Here is a 20,034-nt window from a genome sequence, read left to right on the forward strand (position 1 = left end):
ACACAACAGCGGTAGGCCTGATCACGACAACGATGAGACAGCCTATAGGGAGGTCGTCAGAGACCTGACCGTGTGGTGCAAGGTCAACAACCTCTCCCACAATGTGATCAAGACAAAGGAGATGATTGTGGACTACAGGAAAAAGAGGACTGAGCACACCCCCATTCTCATCAACAAGGCTGTAGTGGAGCAGGTTTAGAGCTTCAAGTTCCTTGACATCCACATCAACAAACTAACATGGTCCAAGCACACCAAGACAGTCGTGAAGAGAGCACGACAAAATATTTTCCCCCTCAAGAGAATGAAAAGATTTGGCATAGGTCCTCAGATCCTCAAAAGGTTTTACAGCTGCACCATCAAGAGCATCCTGACGGGTTGCATCACTGTCTGGTATGGCAACTGCTCGGCCTCAAATCGCAAGGCACTACAGAGGGTAGTGCGTACTGCCCAATACATCACCGGGGCCAAACTTCCTGCAATCCAGGACCTCTATACCAGGCGGTGTCAGAGGAAGGCCCTAAAAATTGTCAAAGACTCCAGCCACCCTAGTCATAGAGTGTTCTCTCTGCCACCACACGGCAAGCGGTACTGGAGCGCCAAGTCTAGGCTCAAGAGGCTTCTAAACAGCTTCTAACCCAAAGTCATAATACTCCTGAACAGCAAATCAAATGGCTACCCGGACTATTTCCACATTCTTATGCAAGGAATGTGATTTTTTATTTTTATGTTTTACTTTTGATACTTCACTTGAGTCATTTTCTATTAAGGTATCTTTACTTACAAGTATGACAATTGGGTACTTTTTCCACCACTAACCATAACAGGGAGGGTCCATAGGGACAGTCCCTAGAAAGAAATCAATAAAATACATTTTCACAAGTACTGGTCATTCAGAGGTTATTTGAAGTTTCAGTTAAAAGTACATTGATTGTGTTCAAACAAAACAAAAAGTTTAGTGTTCATAAGTCCTCCCTGTTTCAGTCCATTTTCAGTGCCAAACAAACACGAGCCTGGCTATACCCATTTACATGGTGCACTAAAACCCTTTTCTTCCTCTAGCAGTGTTGTGATTGGTCCACTCACCCTTTCCTCACCATGGCATTCCAGAACTGTTCCGAGGGGTAGACCCAGTTCTGACCTGTACCGCCCAGGGGATCTGGGACACTGACAGATCAAAAGGCTGACCTAGGGCGTGTTGCTGGTTGTCCACCCCAAAGTGCTGCATGTCATGAGTGTGACACAGAAATTAAGCATTGCTTTGAATGACATACACCTGATGTAACTGGAAACTCTGTAGGCTACGTCGCATCGTTTTCTGTTATTTCTCTTTATCCACATGCGATGTAGCCTACAGAATTTCCAGTTACACCAGGTGTATGTCATTCAAAGCAATGCTTAATTTCTGTGTCATGCTCATGACATGCAGCACTTTGGGGTGGACACCTCACCTGTCTTGACCAATGGACAAGAAATAGACAAAATGGCTTCCTATGCATTATTGGATTACTTCATGAAGCAAAAATGTATTTAATTGAATAAAGGAATATTTGATAAATTCCAACGTTCCACCTGCAACATGCGAAGGGAGAGACACTGGCGCCTTCCAAGTTGAGAACTAAGGAAGTATCACCATGTAAAGGTTTGTTGAAAATTAGCTGTCTGACTTTCCATTACCACCGCTGTAACGGTGTATGGAAGCATTGCATATCATGTAACAATTCTGTATTTATTGCTGTAGTAGCTCTTATATTGTAACTGACTGGTTTTAAATACATTTTAGTCATTAGCCAACAACTTCCTGGATAAAAAAAAAAGAGGAAGTACACCAAATGCCAATATTCAGTACCTCAGTTTTTTTTATTTTTTTATGTCTATAACACGTTAGTGTTCTTATTACCGAGTTATTATACTTATAGGAGTAACAAGTACTGTAATTATACAGTATTAAGAACAATACACAGTGCATCTAAAAAAACATTTATCTGCTTTGCGTATTATGTTTGCCATTTCAATGTCAGACACACATTTCTCTGTCTTCTGCCTTCATGGGGCACTCCACAAACTCATAGGCCCGGTTCTGATGTGCTGATCCTGCTGCTGGAGCTGCTGGGGGGGGTTGTGGTGGTCTCTACTTGGGATGGGGCGGACCCCTTGTGCACAGGGAATTCTGGTGGTGGTGCTATTGCACCTGAGATGAAAGGCCAAAATACATTACAACAAACAAATGAAAGCACTGATGTTATACAGTGTGTCGATGGTGGAACCTATTTTGTACAATCAGAAGCATTCACCCCTGAAAGTGGAAACTGTTGAATCAGATGTTGAACAACTAATGGTGCTAGTGTAAGGGATGTGAAACGGCTAGCTTAGTTAGCGGTGCGCGCTAAATAGCGTTTCAATCGGTGACGTCACTTGCTCTGAGACCTTGAAGTAGTAGTCGCGGCTTTTGTGGAGCGATGGGTAACGATGCTTCGTGGGTGTCAGTTGTTGATGTGTGCAGAGGGTCCTTGGTTCGCGCCCGGGTATGGGCGAGGGGACGGTCTAAAGTTGTACTGTTTACACTAGGGGTAGGCCTATAAGTAGCTTTGTCTCGCAACATGGGACAAAGACAGCCTATAAACAGACAACAGAGAACGGATAGACAAATGCAAACACCATCAACTTGTAAACTGACCCTCCGTGGCAGAGCTAAAGCTTGTGTCTGTTATCAGAAGATTTTCGATTTACCTTCTGTTTTCTCTTTTCGGAAGGCATTGTTGTCTTATAAACTTTTGTTTTAAAAAAAACGTAAAATCCATGTTTTGTACTGAGGGACAAATGTCATATTGTGTGTGTGGAAAATAGGAAAATATTTGTTTGTGTTGTTTGGGTCGCACTGTGTCCTCTTCTTCATGTGGCCGAGACCCTGGTGCTTAGAAATGACTAGTTCCTGCAAAGATGTTTGGAAATGCGAGAAATACGGCAGCTAAGATTACCTCGTACCGTGCAAAAAGTAGAATATTCTAAATATTTTTTTGGAGTGCCACTTGCAACTAGACACACATTTATAAAACAACGGTGTCTTCCGAAAATGTAAAATCGGTAAGTAAAGATGGTCAAAAATGTTCTGATTAGCAGCGTCGTATCAACGGCAGTCCGCAAGCTGTAACACTTAACGTCGGACTAGTTGTACGATTTATTGGCTACACACAGTATCAACCTGATTCAGCTGTGTTTCCCCTATATATTTTGTATTCTTTAATGTCTGCTGAAACAAGCTTTTAAGATCAGAGTGACAAGTGGCAACAAATTACATATCTTCCTCAGATTCTTATCAAATCATCTGAGTAACCTCCAAGGTAACTAGATAGCCATATTGTAATCCTGGAAGCCAACCCTATTCATAAAATGTGTGTAATAATTGTTAGCTAAGATACAGTAATGTTACACTATCTCAATTATTTTGGGGGTTAACATAGAATTGGCTGGTGATGAAATTGAGATCAGGAGATAAAATTAAACTGTCCTCGATTCAAAGGAAGAGAACATAATTTAATGTTCATGCATTTTGAAGTAGATTGTCCTTTAAATAAATCAGCAGAAGTGATCTCACAGTAGTACAATAAATTCCTGGGCCATGCCAACCGACCCCGACAGGGAAACCCGAATAGCAAAGCTTGATTTGCCGTCATGTTGGTAATAGCAAGCAGGCTAGGTAGTGCTAGGTATCAACAACCAATTCAATAGGGACTGCAAACTAGTGAGCTTCAATTATTCAATAGCAACGCGATGTTGCAGAGTATGTGACAAAAGTAAACATTTCCCCAGCTTTGGTCTCGCCCTGTTCACGCTTGCTCAACGGTCTCACGCCCACTACGCTTCCTTCATGAAAATAAGTGGGCTTCCTAAAAAAATGTAAAATAAATTTAAAAAAGAGTGGGCTTCCCGTTTCATCGCCCCAACGTGCTATATGGAGTTAGGACTCCCATCCCATCAGCACACAAGTCGGTTTGACGTTTGTTTAAAAACAGCTGGCTATGTGAAATAGTTGTCTATTCCTTTAATAAGTCAATCCTCTGAAACAAACTATTTTATTATAGTTTACAGTAATAAATATAAACAGTTGGCTAACTTGCTCACAGCAGTCCGCCAATAGCCTGTTTGACGCGCGGCCCACGTGACTACACAGCGAGCTGGGACCATAGAGAAATGGTACAGATACAAAGTTGAGTACCCTTATAGCGTTTGTGACAGCATGTACAGCGCGATTGAGGCAATCTCAATTTTGAAGTAGTCAATTGTCTTCTTCTTGACTCCAACAGGGTCACCAAGAGGGATCAACAAATGAAGTTGGAAGTCCCATCCAATTGACTACATTTGTGACTGACCACCTCAATTCAGTCCAACCAGCTGTGGGATGTTGACCCGTTACAGTTCTGTCCTTAACCACCAGCAATCTCTCCAGATTCCCAAAGACAGCCTCAGTACACATACCTCTGAAAATACACAAGTCACGTGAGATTAATAATAGTGCCAATCGTGTCGGAAGTAAATTAAATAATCAAAAGATGGTTGTTTATGCTTTTACATACCAAGTGTTGTCATCGATTCCTTGTAGAGACGCCAGCCACACCACTGCTTTTGTCACATGACATGGCAGCAGCTTTCCACCAAAGTGTTTGTCCTGGGTGGCGTCCTGGTAATACTATTGCATTATCCTTTTCATAGTTGTTGATGAAGTTCAACTAGGCTCGTAATTTAAAAATTGTCTTTATACTTACAGATGGCATACACGTTTGTTATTAAGGCACATGAAAGTTCAAATGTTCCAGAAGGCATTTCTGCCAAAGAAAGCATTTTGATTAAAACAAATAATGTTCAAATGTTTCTCCTGTGAAGTAGTGACGTGCAACATATGCCTATTTATTTAACTAGGCAAGTCAGTTAAGAACAAATTCTTATTTACAATGACGGCCTAGGAACAGTGGATTAACTGCCTTGTTCAGGGGCAGAACAACAGATTTTTACCTCTTCAGCTCAGGAATTCGTTCCTTTCAGTTACTGGCCCAGCGCTCTAACCACTAAACTACCTTCCGCCCCAAAATATATCTCAATTGCATTCTCCTCTCGTCCTCCTTCTCAAAACCCATTGGATGAGAAAGCCAGAGGTCCCACCCCTCTGACCTTCTACTCAAATGGGTTTCGAGAAGGAGAGAATACGCGACGAGTATGCAATTGAGATTCTCCCAATGAGAAAAACGTGCCAACATCCCCTGCAGTAAATAAACATATGTTTTCTGGATAACGTTTAAATGATTGTGAGTGAATCAAAGTATTTAATGTAATTCAAATTCCCCCAAAAATACACGCATGCATAATAGCACGTTTTTACATTTTATTTTTTTACAACAGATGGAGGTAATAATGGTGGGCAAAGTAGCCATAAGTATAGACAAAACAATGTGATGACCGAATTACACCAAACCAAGGTTAACATCAATCATTTGTTTATGAATATTGCTCAATGCGCCTTGCCCACTGTACTCCCTTCGAGTACTTTCAGTCTTGGCAAAATGGGAAATACAATGTTTGCAGTCCCGCATTGTCTCCACAAGAGAGCAGGACATCTCAACAGCAGACACAAGCAAACACGTATCTGGTATTTAAAGCAGCTATGGACATTTAGTTATCACTTACTCAAAGAAGAGTACATTACTAAAATGTGTGGTTTTTTTTTTAATGAAATATTAAAACTACCATGGCTGTAAATGTCACGATAAATAACATATTCTCATCCAGAAATCCAACAGGGATTTCACACGATGAAGCTCTGTTTCAACAGTTAATAATGAAGTATGATCAATCATTTGTTAACTCTGCAAAGTTGCTTGTGTGAAGTTCTACTGTGTGTGTGTCGGTTAGACATAAGTGCACTTTCATGGCTGATATCATAAATCACTCAGTAAGGTCACTTCTAGAGATAAAATGACACAATCTGGCATGTTTGCTATGGTTTGTCTTAATCTACCCTGATAATTTATGCACATGACTGATAATTCCTAGGCCTACTGTATGTTACAAACATGAGCAGGCTCCTGAGCAGAGAGACTTCAGTAGGAGTCTGATTAATATACATATTTTACATTCTAATGCTGGTGAAAACACAGATTTAATGAGTAATTAGGTAAGTAAATATGTTATTTTTGTTCATATATATATATCTCATGATATTTGTGCAAGAGCCATCTTTACAGCTTCATAAACATTAGAAAAATATGTGAGGTCCTCTTCCATTCTCGTCCATGTCCGTTCATATCATATCATTTTGGCAATATGCACAAGACACCTTTGAGTGGACACAAACTATTTAGAAACAAAAGGGTCCAGCAGACAAGAGTATTTGTCTGTCTGTTTCCATCCATGATATCACACCGTCCATTCACTTACTCTCGAACTGTAATGACCAAGAGGAGACATAGTCCAATGGCTTTTACAATGTCCCCTCCCATCATGGTGGAGGAGTTTAGCGCTTGTTTAATTGTAAGTATTCTGGGCAGATAAGTGTAGTGGTAGGCAATTTACCTAGGGCTGGTCACGGGATACTAGGGACTCTCATGACATTTCCAGCCCATGAACCATTTGATCCAAAAACGTCCATGAACCATTTGAAGCAGACATACAATAAAATAACACCACCATTGCCTTTTTCTATCCATCAGTGCACTTTCCCATTCTGCAGCTTTTCCACATTCACCTTTCCAGGAGAACGCAGGACACCAATGCAGCCACGGGCCATTTTATGCATCCACATCACGTTCATAATGTCTAGACAGAAACTGGGGCCCATCCAGGCACAGCGGCCACCAAAGGTCACCCGGTAGAAGGGTTCCGTCCCGTACACGGCATACATCCGGCTGTAGTACAGCGGCATGACCGCTATCCTCACCAGGAAGAAGGATGCCGTCATGGCAATGCCGTTGACCATATTTGGTAATGATCTTTTTGGATAACCAAGCACTTCAAAAAACCAGCTGAAAGATAGATAGTTAGTACAGTTATGGATGGTGACAGAGTGAGATAAGAGTTGAAGATGAACTCACTTTGTAATGGGAGTCATGGATATCAACTGGCATTGTTCCAGAAAGGTCACCTACATTACACATATATACAGTGCCTTCAGAAAGAGTCCCCAGTATTCAATGACCAGCCCTATGTAAAATGTGTATCACTACACTACAATCCTCCACCATGATGGGAGGGGACATGGTAAAAGTCATTGTACTACTGTCTTGACTTATTCTACATTTTGTTTGTTACAGCCGGAATTCAAAATGATTTCAAATAGATCCCCGGCCCCCATCTACACACAATACCCTATAATGACAAAGTGAAAACATATTTAGACATTTTATGCAATACTTATGTAAATGAGATTTTTGTATTTCATTTTCAATAAATTTGCAAACATTTCTAAAAACATATGTTTTGACATTGTTATTATGGGATATTGTGTGTGTATATGGGTGATTATTTTTAGTTTGAATTCAAAAATGGATGAAAAAAATGTAATTAACACAACAAAATGTGGAAAAAGTCAAGGGGTGTGAACACTTTCTGAAGGCACATATACCCAGCACTTGAAAGATTTGAAGTACAATTCTTTAACATTGCATCTGTATTTTGTCTTTGTTGGATTCAAATCAGGATAATAGTGTACAATTAGAAATGTGACTCAAATGTGTTTAAGTATGAAACATGGGTCTCTAATAATGCTGTCCGATACAAGCTTTTGGCTGGGTGTGTCTGGACTGACCTATTATAAGTAGTTAAACATTAAGGGTCGATACGGTTTCTGAAATAGTTAAATGCACTACTACCAACGGCAAAAACCCTTCTGCAAATACATTCAGGGCACCAAATGGTTACTTTACAAGGTTCCCGCCACTTCCCAGGTAATGTTGTGCGTGCGAGTTTGCGCACGTGCATGAGTCTGTTTGGCATTGAAGTTACCTACCGCTGATTCACACAAGGAGTGGAAAGCTCTGCGACCAGACGGAAGTTAGCAAAATAAGGCAACATTCCTATGCTCTAAAAGAGAAAGAACAAAGTGCAAAGAAAATAATGGCAAGAGAAGTACTCACAATAATATTTGAGTACAGGATAAATCATGATCGTAAAACTTACTGTACGATCTCTAAGAAGGAAAAATTGAGGTGCACTTACTGGGGTTATGACACAGTTAATAAACTTGGGTCACAGACATTTTCAAAATGTGTACAAAAAGTGGTGGTGGTGAACATTCCAGCAGTGCATGCTCATACCTCTAAGTACTGGTAAGTCCATACTGTTATTAGGCAACATGTGCTCAATGTACCACAACAGAATCCACTACAGACAAGATAGGAAGGGCCCCCCTTCTGTACCTAGCCAATTGACACAGGCCTGTTCTTTGTTTAGGCCATTTTTTGCATGTACTGTATAGTTAGCATGTTAGAGACACAAGACTAGGTTAATTGATCACACATTAGGGATGCACGATATGTCGGTGAACATATCGGAATCGGCCGATATTAGCTAAAAAGAAAATGCCAACATCAGTATCGGCCCAATGTCTAGTTTAACGCCGATGTGAAAAACCAATGTCAAAGCTGATGTGTATACCTATATAACGTAGGTACATGATGTAATGACGCCGCGTAAAATGTTGTGCTACACCTGCAACACAGCATTCCTAACCTAGCCCACAACGTCTGCTGTGTGGATGGAGCAGTCAACAAGTCGAGCAGTCATTTGAAAGAGTAAGAAAATTACAGGCGAAATCCATTAAAGCCAAGATAATGGAATTCATTGCCCTTGATAATCAACCGGTCTCTGTCTTGGGTGATGTTGGCTTTCGCGACTGGTCGAGCACCGGTACACACTAACGTTACCAAGTACGTTATTGTTCAGATGCTGCTCTACCGGAGTTAAACACTGCTATTAGCTTCACAACATACTATGGAATGCCGTTTGGGTCTTTGCGTGTCAAAAAATACACACGTCAAATAACACTATTTGACAATAACACTATTTGACAATAACACTATTTGCGGTTAATAAGCTTTAAATTCGACACGTCAAATAACACAGTTCTATTAGAGAATGTTGTGTGTTTTGAATATGCACGTGCAAGCCATGTGCCACCAATACTATTAGTAGCACTGTCAAAGCTGTACAAAAAAGTCTGCAAATGAGAAAACACCGGCCACAAACGATGTGTTTACAATACCGCGTTGGTAATAAAGCATTATCTGTTTGACCGCAACTTCTGGGGTAGTTAGCTAGCTTTAGGTTGGTACCTAGCTAGCACCAATACAACCAGCCTGAAAACAATGACCAATAGAAACTGCCGTCATTTTCACTATTCTTAGCAATGATTTAGGAATCCTTGTGAGTAAGTATTAGCTAGGTAGCCAGTTGTTGTTCGCCTATTGAAATTGAACTTCAGTTCATGAAAATAAATAGCTAGCCAGCTACTTAACCCTGTTGCCCAAAGCTAACGTTATAAGCAGCCAGCTAGCTTCATCTGACTAGTGAGGGTCGACTGGACTAGGTTATGTGTCGTGAAGCTAGCCACAATAAGGATTAGGCACAATCGTGGAATTTGCGGTTCGCCTTCAAAATAAAAGTGCCCCTTTGAAAGTGATGCAGGTCACAGTTGGTGGAATCATGCCATGTTTAAACTAGGTAATGTTAAACAAGGTTGGATTGTGAAGCAATGGAATGGGGATTCAGTCTACTCGGTGACACCCACAGAACACAACTGTGAAGAGTTTATGCAAATATTAGCGTTGCAGCTCTTATCGTGGGACTGTGACTGTGGGAAATCACCTCCCCAGTCAGCATATTGTGTATTGACATTCATATTGCACTGTACAGCTTTACCTAAGGATTGGGGATCAATGAAATGGGGTAACAGTCTACTCAATACCCAAGATATTTTTTTCTCAACGTCCTCCTCAGAGTTATCAGACTCCAAAAACATCCACACAGTATTGTTTTTCGTCTTGAATATTGTTCAATACACATAGGTTGACAATAAATGTCTCAATTCACAGTTGTTTCAGAGTCCCGCAATAAGAGCCACGATGCTAATGTTCTCTGGGTGTCACTGAGTAGACTGATACCTCATGTCATTGATCCACAATCCATAGGTAAGGCTGTACAGTGAAATAAGTATGCCCCCAATGCAAATCTAAAAAATAATAATACATCCAGTGTGATTTCAACAGATTTTTGTCGAATTAACAAAAAAAAATCCATCATATTACTCCAGTGCTAGCCTCTCTACACTGGCTTCCTGTTAAGGCAAGGGCTGATTTCAAGGTTTTAACCTACAAAGCATTACATGGGCTTGCTCCTACCTTTCTTTCTGATTTGGTCCTGCCGTACATACCTACATGTATGACGCAGGCCTCCTTATTGTCCCTAGAACATCTAAGAAAACAGCTGGAGGCAGGGCTTTCTCCTATAGAGCTCCATTTTTAGAGAATGGTCTGCCTATCCATGTGACTGACGTAGACTCTGTTTCGACCTTTAAGTCTTTATTGAAGACTCATCTCTTCAGTAGGTCCTATGATTGAGTGTAGTCTGGCCCAGGAGTGTGAAGGTGAACGAAAGGCACTGGAGCCCTTGCTGTCTCTTCCTGGCCGGTTCCCCTCTCTCCACTGGGATTCTCTGCCTCTAACCCTATTACAGGGCCTGAGTCACTGGCTTACTGGTGCTCTTCCATGCCGTCCCTAGGAGGGGTGCGTCACTTGAGTCACTGACGTGATCTTCCTGTCCGGGTTGGCGACCCCCCCCTTGGGTTCGTGCCGTGGGGGATATCTTTGTGGTCTATACTCGGCCTTGTCTCAAGATAGTAAGTTCGTGGTTGAAGATATCCCTCTAGTGGTGTGGGGGCTGTGCTCAGGACTATTTGGCCTGATGACTCTTTGCTGTCCCCAGTCCACCTGGTCGTGCTGCTGCTCCAGTTTCAACTGTTCTGCCTGCTGCTATGGAACCCTGACCTGATCACCAGACTACCTTGGCCCAGACTACCTTGGCCCAGACCTGCTGTTTTCAACTCTCTAGAGACAGCAGGAGCGGTAGAGATACTAGGAATGATTGGCTATGAAAAGCCAACTGACATTTACTTCTGAGGTGCTGACCTGTTGCACCATCTACAACCACTGTGATTATTATTATTAGACCCTGTTGGACATCTATGAACATTTGAACATCTTGGCCATGTTCTGTTATAATCTCCATCCGGCACAGCCAGAAGAGGACTGGCCACCCCTCATAGCCTGGTTCCTCTCTAGGTTTCTTCCTAGGTTCCAGCCTTTCTAGGGAGTTTTTCCTGGCCACCGTGCTTCTACACCTGCATTGCTTGCTGTTTGGGGTTTTAGGCTGCGTTTCTGTACAGCACTTTGTTACATCAGCTGATGTAAGAAGGACTTTATAAATACATTTTATTGATTGATTGATTGTCTTTTGTTGATTTTATATAACATTCCAACCTCGTTTAGCATTATCTATTCAATTATGGCATAATTCTACTATTTGTATTCATTTGCATCACTGTCAATGATATACTCTTATTTTGAAGGCTAACTGCAAAGTCCACTATTGTGCCTAATCCTTATTGTGGCTAGCGTCATATAGATGGGTCCGACCACCATTAATTAATCAAATAAGAACTGTCTTGTAAATTACGGTTATTTTAGAGGATGACACCTAGTTATATAGTTAGCTAGCTAACTAACTATAGCTACTGAAACAGATTGTCGTTTTGCTATGTTTGCATCCATGAGCTAGCTAGCTTCTTTTTTAATTTTATGACCAGCACTGTAGGTGCGCGAGACAACTTTACCAGCATCATAGCATACGTATCGATGAATCGTTGTGACATATGAAATACGAGTGATAGTGTAATAACTACATACGAAATTCATGAATGCGTTAAATTATTATGTGACGTGCAGTCACATTCAGGTCTTGATTGGTCAACAAGCTTATTTGACACGTCAAATAGTGTTATTTGACGTGTATCTTTTTGACATGCAAAGACCCAAACAGAGTTCCATAGAAATCCTGGTTGAGAATGAAACGACTGAACAAATGAACAACCAAACAGCAAGTAAGTGAAAGAAATAGGTTTTGATTATGTTTTACTGGTAATGAGGACATACGTAAATGCCAACAAAATAACTTTTTGGGTGTGTGTAACCTTTATTTAACTAGGCAAGTCAGTTAAGAACAAATTCTTATTTACATGCCGGCCTACCCTGGACGACGCTGGGCCAATTGTGCGCCGCCCTATGGGACTCCCAGTCACGGCTGGATGTGATAGCCTGGATTCAAACCAGGGACTGTAGTGATGCCTTTTGCACTGAGATGCAGTACCTTAGACCGCTGCGTCCATGTGTGTGTGTTAACTATTTAACTGTACTAGAATGCTTAAAAGGTCGCACAATTTTTTTTTGGGGGGGGGGGGGGGGGGGGCAAGGAAAAGATCGGATATCGGTATCGGCCAAAAATGTTATATCGGTGCATCACTAACAGAAACACACACGTTAGTGGAGGAGAGACAGAAAAAATACATACCTAAACAAAACAGAAGTGCAACTAGTGAGAACTGGCACAATTAAAAGCCCCCATCCCAACATTGAAAAAGAGAACAAACACTCTAGAGAAAATAAAAAATGTATGGACTACCTATGTGGATGACATAAGTTAATGTCATGATCAATTTCATAACCTTTACTCTACAATCCATTCTAACATTACCTCAAAAAGGGACCAGTAATTAGCCAGTAGAGTTTACTAAAATAAGTCAGTGGTCATTTGGAAATATATGAGAGGTCCCTTTCTTTGTATAGGTTGTAGGGTTGAAAGGTCAAAACAAGCAAAAAAGGCAGCATGCACCAATCACTATTACAGACTGAGTGAAGAGAAGGCTTCATGCAGTATAGACAGAAAATCTACAGGATGGTTTACTGGGACACAGATTAGGCCCAGTCTGGTACAAAAAAGCACTTTCAATGGCGAATCTCCATTGAGCATGTTTTCTAGTCCAGGACTAGGCTGAATGTGTCCTGGAAACCCACACTACAAGCCATCACATTCCATGCAAAAAATGGTCCCAATTGTCATCATCGTTAGTCTTAGCAGCCACTGAACCTGATGGCCCAGAACACCTACACAGGACAGGACCAAGAGTGAACCGTCATCTATCTATCTATCTATCTATCTACCTACCTATCTACCTAAACACACTGTTGTCTAGCTTTCGGTGGTACATCAAATAAAGAAAGATATGCAATAAACGCAACAAAAACAAAGATGTTCAATCCAACTAGCTTCCAGATATTTCTTCTGACTCATACATGCACAAAAGACAGTGCAAAGTGTCCTTCCTCAATACAACTCAAATTGTCAGCCCAATGCCTAGTTTAAACTCTATCCTTAGCGATTTTTATATCATACAGATACAATTGAACAAGCAACATATCAAAAGTGCTTGACAACTGCAGCTACTTACACTGCACCTTCCAAAGAGGGGAAGGAAACAATTTACAGTGTTCCATTACTGGGTAATACTGCAGTAAAACACGTTTTGCAATTATTAAAACTGAGTAATAACACTTGTAGCAATGTACTTGTAGGTCAATTACACAGTAACAACACTGTAAATCAAAGTGTTCCAAATACAATGCTGACTAAAGTGGAACTCTACTATTTCATCACTGACCAGACCTTTGTTATCCACTCTAACCCATCCCATCAAACTACATGTGTGTTCACCCTTGGCCCATGTCCCTTCCCCATCTTGCCTGCACATTCTGCTCTGGGTCAGTAAGGAACTCACCAGTACATAGTAGTAAGCATACAGTGCTGCCAGGTGGTGGATTACAAAAAACTTGTCCCCTATCGCCCGCCAATAGTAACATATGAGCAGCATATCTGCAAGACAGACAAGGGAGATAGCTCACTGTATGGGTCAACATAATCCATGGGAATATGCAAAGTAATACAACGGTTAGACATGTCTGAAGTGGTAGACCCACCTGATAGGAGGTAGCCACAGGTTATGGCCACATTTATTTTCACCAGTGACGGATCTCCCCTATAGGCAAGATAGCACAAAGCACATGTTGAAAAGATGATAAGAAAGCATGGCGTCAAATGTACAAAATATGACTATTCTACCAAGGATTGCACACTTAGTAGTCAGGGAGATTCTTACCAGACAGGGTCTTCATTGACTGCATCATCATGAAGTAATATGTAGAGACAAAAAAGCCCCACTATGAAGGCGTGCAATGTAGACACAGTTCTAGGAAACACAAAAAACAGACACAAATACTCATAAAAGCATACTTCCTTAAACGTAACATTTGGCGGCAGCGGTGGGATTCCACGCATATGGACAATTCTCGACAACGATATTTGAGAGTGTCTACGCTCAGAAATATGCTTCAACTGGGAAAATTATAATACAATAGGTTGTCTGATAGGAGCTTAGATTGAATAGTCAATAATATCATTTCTCAGAGGATCAGATGCTGTACCTGGAGTTCCACTCTATGGTGTGTCTGGGACTGAGACGGTGGTACCCAGGAAAGAACTGAGCAGAGATCCAGGGGCTGACAAAGTGGAACAGACACTGGAACGTCACAAAGCTGGTGGCGGCGATGGACAGGACCAGCGGAGAGAAGCTCTCCATGATCACTCGTTACTGAGAGAGATAGAAAAAACAGACAGGGGAATGTGAGTTCATAGAGTGTCAAATAGGAGCGTGAGATATGAAAACATACAGCACAGTAAGTCAAGACTACATCAACTGATATTTTATACTAATACACTCACTCAGAGAAAGAGATGCAATAGTTTATCTCTCAAAAGGATAGGTGTCAATTATTGGCACCCCTAAAGATTCTTATAAAATAAAATCTGAATTCATTTTCAACTTTTTAAAATTAATTTCACCTTAAAAAAAAAGGTCAAATGCAGCCATTTTTAATCTCTACATCAAAACATTTCTGGGTAACAATTAAGTACCTTACTGTGATTGTTTTAAATAAAAAAAACTATCATGCAAAAATACAAATACTGGGGCTTCTTAGCAAAGAAACATTTCTCATGCAATACTTTTGCTAGGACTGTCTGGGAGTGGTCTAAGTGGGGAGGGGAACATTTTAAAATAGCTGTTATTGGCAGAGAGGTTTGAAACTCTGTCTTACTGGTCTATTAACTCATTTACAGCCTGTAACCAAGCAGCCCAAAACAAAATCCTGCCAAAAGAGGCTGACATTTGAGGCAGTCTTTTCAAACAGCTCTTACAATAAAAGCTCATTATCAGTTTTACAATATCACAGTATTATTCCAAACTCAGTGTGACCTGAACCCGAAACAAAAGTGACCTACACTGTTCAGGAGCAGAACCGTTATTTTAAAAGCAAGGGTGAAGGGGCGTAGTAGATGGCCCTGATCTTCTGTTCACCTGTCATTACTAAAGCTGGATCGAACATATTTTACGCAAGGATTTATTTGGCGGGAGGCATTTTGGGAGGAAGTGAAACTGTATGGCAAACTGCATTCCTAAAAGTTACTTGAAGCGTTTCTGTATTTCTTGTTTTTTGAGGTTCTCAATCGTTGAACAACTCAAATTCTGCTCGACTCCCTACTAAGAATAACATGTCCATGTAGAAGTGTGGATTGCTCAAAATGGTGAGAAACATTCCTAGTGCCCTTAAGAAAATCGGTGAATGAACCAAACCTCACCTTTAGCTAACAGGAGTGGGCCGACCAATCATACTTGTAATCAACACTTTGACCGCATCTGGCTCTTTGTCAAAATCGCTGATGGTCTGTAACTAAATACAGGGACACAAGCAGATCCCCCTACATGTCCCCACAGCCCTAAACCCCAACCCTCCTCCACAAATGAAAGGAAACATGGGGAACCTCGCCAAGCTCTCAAGTGTCTGGGTCAGGCAGTTGTTGATCACAAGTGAACCTGTCTGAACTAGCCAATGACTGAGGAAATGTAAGAAATTGTGGAATAGCCTAAATTGTGGTCAGACAGAAATCTGAACAGTTGACCTGTTTTAAGATAAAGTAGACAGCATACTTTTTCAAACTAAAGCACGAATAACTACCGTACAATACAACATTATCTCTACAGTAGACACCGAGTACCGTATACCGTAGTACTGGGTTATGAGGCTCCTGTATTGACAGCAGTCCATAAGACAATAGCATCACTTAAGTGTGATAATGATAGGTCAATACAGGCAGACAACTGATACAAGGCAAGCATATCGCACACCATTGACAGAAGCATACTGTACTTACCCTCAAGTCACTGTCGTAGTTTCTAAGCAATGCTATTCCCCCGAGTAGAGGTGCTACATGGAGTAACTTGCACTGGCAATGACACCCTATAACCGTCCCGTCAACGTGCGCTACAGGAGTGCGAGTAAGGACAAGTGCATTTCAAGGATAATTTCCGAATATATAAATATCCCCCGTGATGTCGAAACCCAGGCTGTGTACAAGAGAGTACCCGTAAAACTGGTTGCCCGACATATTTAGGAAAAATGACTACATCGCAACGCAGGCTGTGTAGCTCTACAATAGGAGTTGGTCGCTATACGGACAACCGCTTTACACCTAGGCTGAGATTTTTATATTGACTAAAAGGTAAACGCGTAAAACTGGTAGCGCGAAATATTTGGGCTGAAATGACTAGAATGACTTCAGCATTTGTTCATGCAGGAGAAAATGTAAACAATCCTGTTTTGTGACTCTTTTGCTTTAGCTAGTGACGCCGTCAACTTACCTTGTTTTTCACATAGTCACGAAATGGCTTTGAAATAGCCTAATCATAACGCTGACTTTCCATATTTTAAAGAAAAATGATGCTCAAGTTAATACAAGTTAGCTATATTTGGATTGACTAGGCCTATTCCTTTGTGGCTTTTTTTCCCCGAAAAGATTTAGCCTAAGCCTGTTTTGAAAGCCACTGTTAGGCGATGAATTCATCTGATGTTTGACAGTTGCACCCAGATGTAAGCTACTTCTTGTTTTTTTTTTTTTAACAATAGTTTTTACAGTCTATTGTCTTTTAAAGTCAGATATCTATCTTCCTCCCTCCATTTCGCACCTCTCCCTGTATGTCGCTTCTGCTTCTGCTTATGCTTCTGCTTCTTCTTCTTCTTTTGTGGATTTTTTTTTTTTAATGGCGGTTGGCAACCAACTTTAATGTACATTACCGCCACCAACTGGACTGGAGTGTGGACCAGAAACAGGGAAGGCTTCGACTATAACTCTTTAACAAAAAAATGGATTCAGCCACAAACATATTCAGCCTGTTCCCACTTGACACGTGTCCAAACTTTTTACAATTCTGGCATTGCAGTGGATTGTACACAAACGCTCTCCGGCGTATTTTATATACCCCAACTTTATATGCGTCGGTAGCTCTTCCTAAAACATCCGTAATGTGCGTGTGCGTATTGTGTGACGAAACATATTGTTATAATCTCAGAGTTAAAATGTACATGTAATAGTACAACTTTGGACCGTCCCTTCGCCCGTACCCGGGCGCGAACATCAACAACAGTCACCCACGAAACATCGTTACCCATTGCCCCACAAAAGCCGCGGCCCTTGCAGAGCAAGGGGAACTACTACTTCAAGGTCTCAGAGCAAGTGAACGCTATTTAGCGCGCACCGCTAACTAAGCTAGCCGTTTCACATCCGTTACACTCACCCCCCTTTTGACCTTCCTCCTTTTCCGCAGCAACCAGTCAACAGCATCAATGTAACAGTATAACTTTAGACCGTCCCCTCGCCCATACCTGGGCGCGAACCAGGGACCCTCTGCACAAATCAACAATAGTCACCCACGAAGCATCGTTACCCAGCCGTTTCACATCCACTACATACATACATTATTGTTTGTAGAGTTTCCTATTGGTCAATTCCAGTTGCGGCCGGAGCCGTTTATGATGAGGCAGGACAATCGTTTTTTTCATGAGCATGACCTTATTTCTATTACAGCATGATGGATGACTGTCATTCATATTCCATTCAGTTCAATGTAACACATCGATAGGTTTTCCCTATACCCATCATGAGTTTGCTACAAACTAGCCTATGAATTAAAGTTTTCAATGTAGGTGCACACAGGTTGGGAGAAAAAATGTAGATGACAGACTATATCCTGATGACAGATCCTCAACACAAAACTTGCAGAACAATACGAATCTTTTGTGAAATTCACACAAGACCAGATCATACGAAGATACGGCGCAAGGCCTGCTAGTTATGTCTCTTGAATTCCCCATCGATGAGGTACCAGCTTTTCTCACAAGATGGCTGCTCTTCTACTGCCCCTTCCTCCAATAGATTTGTGAATTTTGGACAGACATTGGCAGTGGCATGGACAGACAGTGGCACATTCAATACCGCCTTGCACACTCATGCCTGCATCTAGCTTATCCAGGGTGTAATCATTAGTCCAACAGTTAGTCTAAAATTCAGATATTTTTTATCCCTGTGTCGTTTGCTTCCGTTTAATAAACGTTTTGCAACAGATTCGGCGGAATGAATACTCTGATCACGCATAAACACAGTTCACTTTCATAGCAACCACATTGCATTCCTTCTCTCCTCAATGCACTCTCCTCCTCTCACCTTTTCCCTTCGTTTGTGGACTTCAATGAACAACACATCAGCTGTATGTGACCAGGCGAAAAAAACTTTCCAAGAAGAGTTCCGGTGTTGTGTTGGATAGTCATAGCCAGCTAGCTAACATAGCATACCTCTGTTTGAGCCAGGTGTTCGAGTAACTAAACTAGCCAGCTGCATTTGCTAGCTAAGTAAGTGAAACTGAAAGTGAAAAAATATTAAAATCTCTCTCTCTCTCTCTTGCTTCTTCATTTTTGAAGAAATGAATTTGTTGAAAACAGTTCAACTATTGTCTTTCTCTCTCTTTTAGTCAACTACTCACCACATTTTATACACTGCAGTGCTAGCTAGCTGTAGCTTATACTATCAGTACTAAATTCATTATCTGACCCTTTGATAGGGTGGATAACATGTCAGTTCATGCTGCAAGAACTCTGATAGGTTGGAGTACATCCTCCGGAAGTTGTCATAATTACTGTGTAAGTCTATGGAAAGGGGTGAGAACCAAGAGCCTCCTAGGTTTTGTATTGAAGTCAATGTAGCAAGAGGAGAATGGAAGCTAGTTGTCCTCCGACTACACCATGGTGCTACCAAACAGAATGCTGTTGAGGCTACTGTAGACCAATTTAAAACAGTGTGTTTTAATTAATTATTTGGTGACTATATTTAGTATAGGTTTATCTAAAAATGATAACTTTTTCAATGTTTTACTTTTTTTTTTACAAATTACATTCACTGAGAAGGATGGTCCTCCCCTTCCTCCTCTGAGGAGCCTGCTCCACTGGTCGGTTTCGGAGTTTCCACGTTTTTAGTTGTGTTGAACGTGGAAATAAGAACCGTGTGGAGTATCGTACTACTTTACTGTATGCCATTCACCCATAGCATGTCATTGAACCAGTCATATACAGTGCCTTGCGAAAGTATTCGGCCCCTTGAACTTTGCAACCTTTTGCCACATTTCAGGCTTCAAACATAAAGATATAAAACTGTATTTTTTTGTGAAGAATCAACAACAAGTGGGACACAATCATGAAGTGGAACGACATTTATTGGATATTTCAAACTTTTTTAACAAATCAAAAACTGAAAAATTGGACGTGCAAAATTATTCAGCCCCTTTACTTTCAGTGCAGCAAACTCTCTCCAGAAGTTCAGTGAGGATCTCTGAATGATCCAATGTTGACCTAAATGACTAATGATGATAAATACAATCCACCTGTGTGTAATCAAGTCTCCGTATAAATGCACCTGCACTGTGATAGTCTCAGAGGTCCGTTAAAATCGCAGAGAGCATCATGAAGAACAAGGAACACACCAGGCAGGTCCGAGATACTG

At 41.1% G+C, this 20,034-nt stretch overlaps 1 protein-coding gene and 2 long non-coding RNA genes across 7 annotated transcripts; all 3 read right to left on the reverse strand.

Moving 5' to 3' along the window:
* Positions 1–1,838: 1,838 nt before the first annotated feature.
* LOC149982037 (uncharacterized) lies at positions 1,839–4,690 on the reverse strand. Its single transcript, XR_016482489.1, has 2 exons — positions 4,572–4,690; positions 1,839–4,475 (listed from the first exon to the last, which is right to left on the reverse strand). It is a non-coding gene; the product is annotated as an uncharacterized LOC149982037 (long non-coding RNA).
* A 46-nt stretch (positions 4,691–4,736) lies between these two features.
* Positions 4,737–5,076, reverse strand: LOC149982038 (uncharacterized). The gene is made up of 2 exons (XR_016482488.1): positions 5,008–5,076; positions 4,737–4,820 (listed from the first exon to the last, which is right to left on the reverse strand). It is a non-coding gene; the product is annotated as an uncharacterized LOC149982038 (long non-coding RNA).
* Positions 5,077–5,360: 284 nt separating this feature from the next.
* Positions 5,361–17,250, reverse strand: LOC110530186 (TLC domain-containing protein 4-B). 5 transcript variants are annotated; one of them, XM_021613053.3, is made up of 7 exons: positions 17,171–17,250; positions 14,574–14,740; positions 14,249–14,338; positions 14,070–14,128; positions 13,871–13,965; positions 7,994–8,067; positions 5,361–7,010 (listed from the first exon to the last, which is right to left on the reverse strand). In XM_021613053.3, exons 2-7 carry the CDS (start codon positions 14,726–14,728, stop codon positions 6,695–6,697), a joined length of 789 nt encoding a protein of 262 aa, XP_021468728.1. In that variant the 5' UTR covers positions 14,729–14,740; positions 17,171–17,250; the 3' UTR covers positions 5,361–6,694. The 5 variants fall into 5 exon arrangements, with proteins under 5 accessions (XP_021468728.1, XP_021468726.1, XP_021468727.1 ...); XM_021613051.3 differs by having other exon boundaries at positions 16,847–17,230; XM_021613052.3 differs by having other exon boundaries at positions 16,360–17,219.
* Between the last annotated feature and the right edge of the window lie 2,784 nt (positions 17,251–20,034).

This window comes from Oncorhynchus mykiss, chromosome 8, assembly GCF_057628025.1.
Source record: "Oncorhynchus mykiss isolate SJ-2025 chromosome 8, ASM5762802v1, whole genome shotgun sequence".
Lineage (NCBI taxonomy): Eukaryota > Metazoa > Chordata > Actinopteri > Salmoniformes > Salmonidae > Oncorhynchus > Oncorhynchus mykiss.

Excerpts from the sequence above, each read along its gene's own strand:
- LOC110530186 (XM_021613053.3), bottom strand. The coding sequence starts at position 14,728 with ATGGAGAGCTTCTCTCCGCTGGTCCTGTCCATCGCCGCCACCAGCTTT. Across the intron at positions 8,068-13,870 it reads ATGCTTACTACTATGTACTG|AGCATAGGAATGTTGCCTTA; the intron begins GTGAGTTCCTTA and ends TTTCTCTTTTAG. Across the intron at positions 7,011-7,993 it reads ACTCCTTGTGTGAATCAGCG|CTGGTTTTTTGAAGTGCTTG; the intron begins GTAGGTAACTTC and ends TCTATCTTTCAG.